We start from the raw sequence: 7,467 nt of genomic DNA on the forward strand, positions 1-7,467 counted from the left end.
TTATGTCATCATGTGTGTTAATGGTCAGTTGTTGTTGCTTTTCTGTCTAAAGAGCTCCCTTTAGCATCTCTTATAAGGTTGGTCTGGTTTTAACAAATTCCCTTAACTTCTGCTTATCTAGAAATGTCCTAATTTCACCATCATATCTGAGGACAATTTTGCCAGGTACATTATTCTTGGTTGGAAAATTTTCTCTTTCAGGGTTTTATACATACGATCCCCATCGCCTTCTTACCTGCATGGTTTCTGCTGAGAAGTCCACGTTTATTCTTATTGGTTGCCCCTTGTAGGTAACTTTTCGTTTTTCCCATTCTACTTTCAGGATTCTTTCCTTGTCTTTGGTTTTCATGAGTTTGATGATGCTTTGTCTTGGTGATTTTCTTTTGAGGGTGTATCCTGTTTGGAGGTCATTGGACTTCCTGAATGTGTATATTCTCATCTTTCATCATACCAGGAAAATTCTCTTCCCACAAATCTTTGACAATTTTCTCTGTGTTTTTATTTATCTCTTCCTGTTCTGGCATTCTGATTACATTTAGTTTATTCCTTTTGATGGTATCCCACCTGAACCTTAGGCTTTTTTCATTTTGTTTTGATCCTTTTTCTGATTGTTCCCTTTCCAAAGAAGTACTGAGGTATTTGCATTCAATCTCTCTAATTCTTTCTTCCATTGATTCAATTCTACTCCTTTGCCCATTCAATGTCTTATCTATTTCTGAAAATTTAGTATTAATCTTTTGGATTATTGTCTGTAGATTTAGAATGATTTCTAATTTTTCATTTATTTTGTCATTTTGTTTTTGTATTGTCTTTCAAAATTTTTCTAAGGTTTTGTCTGTGTTTTCCTCAATTTTTTCAGTGTTTTCTTTGATCTGTCTCTCAATCCATTGAAGGTACCTAAATATAATTCTTTTGAATTCCTTATCAGGGAGTTCCAATCCTGCGTTTTCCTCAGGGATATGGATACAGACCAGGATAGGTCTGTATCCTGGTCCCTTGTCTCTCCAACTTTATCTTGCTTTTTTTTGTGGACAGTGATGCTTGGTTGTCTCCAAAGCATTGTGATGTTTTTGTGTTTATATTTATTTGATGATTGTGTATTTGAATCACTTGCCCATGATTTTTGTTTTCTTTGTATTTTATCTGTGTAAGCAGTGTATTTTACTGTGCTCCTCTATTTGCCAGTTGGCAGCACTTATACACTGACCACCTGTCTCCTTTCCCATTGTCAGCCTCCCATATGTCCCTGCCTTCCCTGGCAAAGAGAGAATATTCTTAGATCCCTGGGATCTGAATGAGAACACTATCACTTTAAAATAAAAAATGACCACCACTTGTGAATATCCAAAATGGCTGTGCCCTTGGTCTCTGGTGGCATAGTGCCTAAGGCACTTGACTGCTAACCAGAAGACTAGGGGTTCAAACTACTAGCCACTCCTCAGAATGAAGGTTGGGCAGTCTACTTCTGTAGTGATTCTGCCTTGGAAACCCATGGAGGGGTCGCTATGAATCGGATCCAACTCGAGAGCAATGTTTTTTTTTTTTTTTGTCACTTTAAATATCCAAAATGTTCACCACTTGTAAACAGTCAAAATGGATGCACCCTTCAGATAGCAGAAAGTCCCCAGCTCATGTTGTCTCTCCCTCCTTGCTGTTTCCCTTCCTAGTCATAAGCCACCAGTGCAGTCGTCCCTGCAGTCCTTGGTGATCAGGGCTGATCTTTAGGTCAAGTCTCAGCTCCCAACACCACTTGGAAATATTCAGGCTGTTGGTCCCATCAGAGTAGCTGACAGTCTACTGCTCTGACCATCTCCATACTCACTGTTTTCATTCAGGTTTTTCCACTAGTTGGTGCCTAATCCACTTCTGTATACTTCCTTTCAAAGCTCAGGGCACCAGGATTATGTTCTGTATCTCTGTCAATTGTCTGTGGAGCTTGTCTGCCTATTCCACCATCTTATTGGAAGTCTCTTGTATTTCATTATGTATTTTTTTAATGATGAAAACACTTCAAGTATCAACAAGCTTAAATTTTAAGGCTAATCTTTTTTTACTATTGTGTCAACTATTATATTACTTCAAATTGCTTTATTTTTTGATTTCTCTAACTTAAGCAGTAATCTGAAAGCCTTTTTAATATTTTTTATTTATAATAGATGTACATTTTCAGGGGTAGTTGAAAGATTTGATTAGCTTTATTTTTCGAATTAAACCAATAAGCATTGAAATATAATGTGCTCTTATGCGAGACATTGTGCTATATATCCACAAACATAGAGACTGTTCCTAATCATAAGAAATATACGATATAGTGGTTATTATGTACCGTTTACTTGGTTCCAACTCATATAGTTATTTACAAGAGAATACTGCCTGATCCTGTGCCATCCTCACAGTCTTGCTATATTTGAGTTCATTGTTGAAGCCACTGTGTCAGTCCATCTCACTGAGTTTCTTCCTCTTTTTCGATGACCTTGTACTTTACCAAGCATGATGTCCTTCTCTAGGAATTGGTCTCTCCTGACAACACATGCAAAGTACTTAAGATGAAGTCTTGCAATCCTTGCTTCTAAGCACCATTCTGGCTTTACTTCTTTCAAGACAAATTCGTTCATTCTTTTAGTCCATGGTACATTTAATATTCTTTGCCAGCACCCTAATTCAGAGGCATCAGTTCTTCTTCAGTCCTTTTTATTAATTGTCCAGCTTTCCTATGCATATGAGGTAGTTGAAAATACCATGGCTTGATCAAGTACAATAGTCTTCAAAGTGACATCTTTGCTTTTTAACACTTTAAAGAGGTCTTTTGCAGTAGATCTACCCAGCATGATATGTCATTTGATTTCTTGACTGCTATTTCCATGGGCATTGATTGTCGATCCAAGTAAAATGAAATCTGTGACAACTTCAATCTTTTTTCCATTTATCATGCTGTTGCTTATTGATCCAATTGTGAGGATTTTTGTTTTGTTGAAGTGTAATCCATACTGAAGGTCTGTAGTCTTTGATCTTTATCAGTAAGTGCTTCGAGTCCTCTTTGGTTTTAGCAAGCAAAGTTGTGTCATCTGCTTCCCCCAGGTTGTTTATGAGTTTTCCTCCAATTGTGATGCTGCATTCTTCTTCATATAGTCCAGCTTCTAGGATTATTTCTCAGCATACAGATTCAATTAAGGATGGTGACACCCACCTTTTCTGATTTTAAACCATGCCACATATCTCCTTGTTCTTTTTGAACAACTGCCTCTTGGTCTATGTACAGGTTCCACATGAACACATTTAGGCATTCTGGAATTCACATTCTGTACACTGTCATCCATAATTTTTATGATCCACACAGTTAAATGCCTTTGCATAATTAATACACCACAGATAAACAATTATACATTGTTGCTATTAAGTGTCATTGAGTCAGTTCTGATTCGTGGCAACAATGTGTACAACAGAACAAAACAGTGTCTGCTCCTCCACTATCGTCAGGATCATTGCTATGTTTGTACCCATTGTTGCAGCCACTTTGTCAATAGAATGTAGTAGGAAAGACAAAAGTGTGTAAATGACTATAGCATAAGAGACTACTAAGTATTAGGAACTTTGTTTCTACATAGAACCAGAATAATAAGAAAAAGAGTCAGTTTTGTAATCAACTATATTAAGTATAAAAGAAACACACACACATACACACACACAAAAAAAACAAGTAGGATATAATTAACTGCAAATTATACTTTGTTTTCCAAATGGTGGAGTAAGTAAGATTGCCAGTGCTAAAGTAGCGATTGACTGTAAGAAAGCCAGTGTAAGTCAAATGCAAGTTTAACAGAAATTAAATCTTTTATGCATTAATTTCAAAGCTATTCTAAGTAACTTGTTAGATTTAGATTTTTTTTAGAGAGAGATATTTCTAATTATTCTGAAACTTTATTGTTTTAACAAATTATTGATTTAAAAGTGCTTTTTGCATTTTCATACCCCTTCCATACCTACTTCTTTTCCTGTTAGTTCCAGGATACTTTCATGCTTTGTTTAGTTGAGAAACTGAATTTTTGAGAATGTTGAAAGGCAATTGATACTTGATGACAACCTTATAGAAGTATAAATAGTCTTCACTGTAAGAGTACGTACAAGTAACCAAAAAACCAAATTCACTGCCATCCTGTCAATTCCAACTCATAGCAACACCGACTGGGTTTCTAAACCTGTAAATCTTAATGTAAGTAGACTGCCCTATCATTCTTCCATGGAGCAACTGGTACGTTCGAACCACCAACCTTCTTGTTAGCAGCAAAGTGCCTTAACTATTATGCAACCAGAGCTCCTGTTCAGTTCACTATCCTTTGTACCTTGTTAGAGAAAGTAACTTTTGTATGAGTATTTGTTATATTTCAGTATTCATTGTATAAGTGCAACTGTAAGCCAATTCTGAAGGTTTTTTTGCTGTACAATTGTATGCTAAATACTAACACTCTGAATTTGTTTCTGGGATGTTTGTTTGATTAACTGACTAAGCCAGTTTTTCAAAGATCTGAAGTTCTGTAATAGCTAATGTGTTGCTTGGTATTATCTTAACTAGGCTCTCCAGGCATGGCCACTGATAGAAAAGAGGACATGTTGGCATGGTCATGCAGGAGGAGGACTCCACACAGACCCAAAAGAAGGGGTAAGAGGCACTAACAAGTAACTGGAAAATCTTGTTGATGATTGTGCCTGTATAGAAGATAATATACGTTCAAGATTTTATGTTCTAGAGTATTTTGTTTGAGACACCTAACTGAAAATTTTCTGATGCAAAGCCATGTGATATATGATTAGTTATATAGGTGAGAATTTCATGGCTCAAACAAATTTATGATTCACTACAAAACAAAAAAGTTGGGTGAGTTATCAATGTAAATAAACCTTTTAGTTCTATTTTTTTTAAATTGTGTTTGGGGTGCAAATATACAAAGGAGATTTGTTTTATATTCAATAGTTCATGCACATTTGATTTCACAGCCCCAATTATCATCCCAAACAATAAAAACTCACCTCCCCTCTCCTCCCTTGACTACTCCCTCCCTTTGGCCTTCTTATTCCTATCTGTCCAGCTTTCACTTTGTGTGAATTCTTCCCCTCTGATGTCCCATGGCTGATTGATATAAGGGGTGCATCTACCTAGAGTAGGTGGGTGCATTGCCCTGGGTTGGGTGTTCTGCATGTAAGTCTTTCTGCTGTTGGGCTAAGAGCCAGTTGACGGAAGTGAGTCCATTTCTAGGCCCAGTGGGTAACCTGAGGGTGTAATCTCGGTGATTCCACCAGCCTCTATCTGAGCAGTATTTCTGGTCATTTTTGTGTTTTTGAAATTTGTTCCGCATTTTTTTCTCTTGGTTGAAATCATTTTATGTAATCTAGCCTTATAAATAAGTGGATTAATTAGATTTAGAACTTACAAGGAATTTGTGTGTATGTGTGTGTGCAAGAGCACAGTTTTAGGATTAATTTTTTCTGTTCTGTACAGATAGTTTAGAAAGATCCTAGAATATCCCCAAGCTTTATGGTAAATCTTCCATCTATCTGCTCCATTTACTTAATTGTTCATCATCTTCTTTTTTTTTTCATTAAGATGGAAATACACACTAAAACATTGGCCAATACAACACATTTCCACGTTTAGAATTCACTGACATTGAGTACGTTTTTCATGTTGTGCCATCTTTATTGTTATTCCTTTCCAAAATATTCAACCACCATTAACATAAACTCAACACCTCCCCTTCCAAAAAAAACCTCCCCCCATTCCTTCCCATACCTGGTAACCATTAATAATCTTTGGTTTGCATGTATTCATTCATTTCATGTAAATGAGATCCTATAGTACTTGTCCTTTTGTGACTGACTTATTTTACTCAACATATTTTCAAGGTTCATCCACATGGCATGCATCAGAATTTCACTTCTATGTATGACTATATAATATTCCATTGTATGTATATATCATATTTTATTTCCCATTCATTTGTTAATGGATATTTCAGTTGTTTTCATCTTTTGGTTATTGTGAAAAGAACTGCAATGAACACTGATGTACAGGTTTTATCCATATTCTTTATCATTCTCATTATTGTTATCATTATGCAGATGAACTTAATGCTGTGGCCACTGAAATAAAGACTTTATGGGAATAAGCTCTTTTTTATTTATTGTATGACTCTCTGCCTTTTGATTGGAAAATTTAATCCTGTTACATTTAAAGTACCCTAACTGGTAAGGAAGGACTTAATTTTACCATTTTGGTATTTGTGGTTTTTTTTTTTTTTGTTTGTTTGTTTCTTATGTCTTTTTTGTCCTTCGTTTTCTGCAATATTGCCTTTATTTGTGTTTTGATTTATTCTCCAGAACCTTTTTGATTCCATTCTCCTTTCCATGTGTGTGTGCGTGCATGTATGTGTGTGTGTGTCTTATATTTTCTTTGTAGTTATCATGAGGATTATGTTTAATCTTATTTTTAATTTATAACATCCTCGTTAAAATTGATATCACCTTAAATTCAATAACATACTGAAACTATTCCTATACCACTATCCTAGTTGCACATGTGGGAGGGTCAGGTTCTTAGACCTGCTCATGCTACTATATCCCTGGAAGTTCACATCCTCTTTTTATGATAGAAAATAGAATGTAGTGTCAAAGAATAATTACCACTTAATAGAGAAATTGGGGATTTTGGTATATAAATCTTGATGTAATCAAAAGTAAAATAGCAATTTTATAGGTTCAAAATTGGAGGATTAGGGAAATAATAGAATAATGAATCTCTAGACTTTGTAAAATAAGTAGACACACACATACTAGTGGACTAGAATACCTGCTTTACATGGAGAGGTGGTTTTGTAGCTCTGAATTCATGTATCATCAGGCAGCCTTCTGATCATTGTATTTCTAAAAACTACTTCCTTTGGAGATAGAAAATTCACTGATTGACCAATGCAAATATCAGTCTCCTTGGTAGTTATTTGTTATTGTAAATTATTAAATTGACCATTAGGTACAAATCCATCTCCTGCATAAACCATGTCTTATTATAATCACCACATTATAAGTGGTGATTATTGGTCTAAGCACCACTTGGGAGCTCTAGTGGTGCAGTGCCTAAGGCATTTGGCTGCTAACCAGAAGTCTGGCAGTTCAAAACCACCAGCCACTCCCCGGAAGGAAGATTGGGCAATCTACTTCCATAGTGGTACTGCCTCAGAAACCCAAGGAGGGGTCGCTTTGAGGCAGATCTGACGCCACAGCAGTGGTTGCATTTGTGTTACATTGCAGTCATCACTTGCTAATCTTTTCCTTGAAGTTTCAGACCAACAGAGTTTGGAGAACAAACACTTAGGTGTAGAGAAGTAACAATAATGGCAAAACTCTTCCTAACAATTAATATATCTTTTCTTCTATACATAAATGCACTGTACTTATATACCCAATAATGTAGGAAGT

General features: G+C 35.8%; 1 protein-coding gene across 1 annotated transcript in view; it reads left to right on the plus strand.

The window, feature by feature from the left end:
* Positions 1 to 7,467, plus strand: part of ABCB7 (ATP binding cassette subfamily B member 7) — a 219,109-nt gene that overhangs the window by 106,569 nt on the left and 105,073 nt on the right. The window contains exon 3 of the mRNA XM_007958347.1: positions 4,571 to 4,657. Within this exon, the coding sequence (XP_007956538.1) occupies positions 4,571 to 4,657 (87 nt within the window). The remainder of the gene's footprint in view (positions 1 to 4,570; positions 4,658 to 7,467) is intronic.

Source organism: Orycteropus afer, unplaced genomic scaffold, assembly GCF_000298275.1.
Source record: "Orycteropus afer afer isolate SDZICR_OR568_19922 unplaced genomic scaffold, OryAfe1.0 scaffold00942, whole genome shotgun sequence".
Taxonomy (NCBI): domain Eukaryota; kingdom Metazoa; phylum Chordata; class Mammalia; order Tubulidentata; family Orycteropodidae; genus Orycteropus; species Orycteropus afer.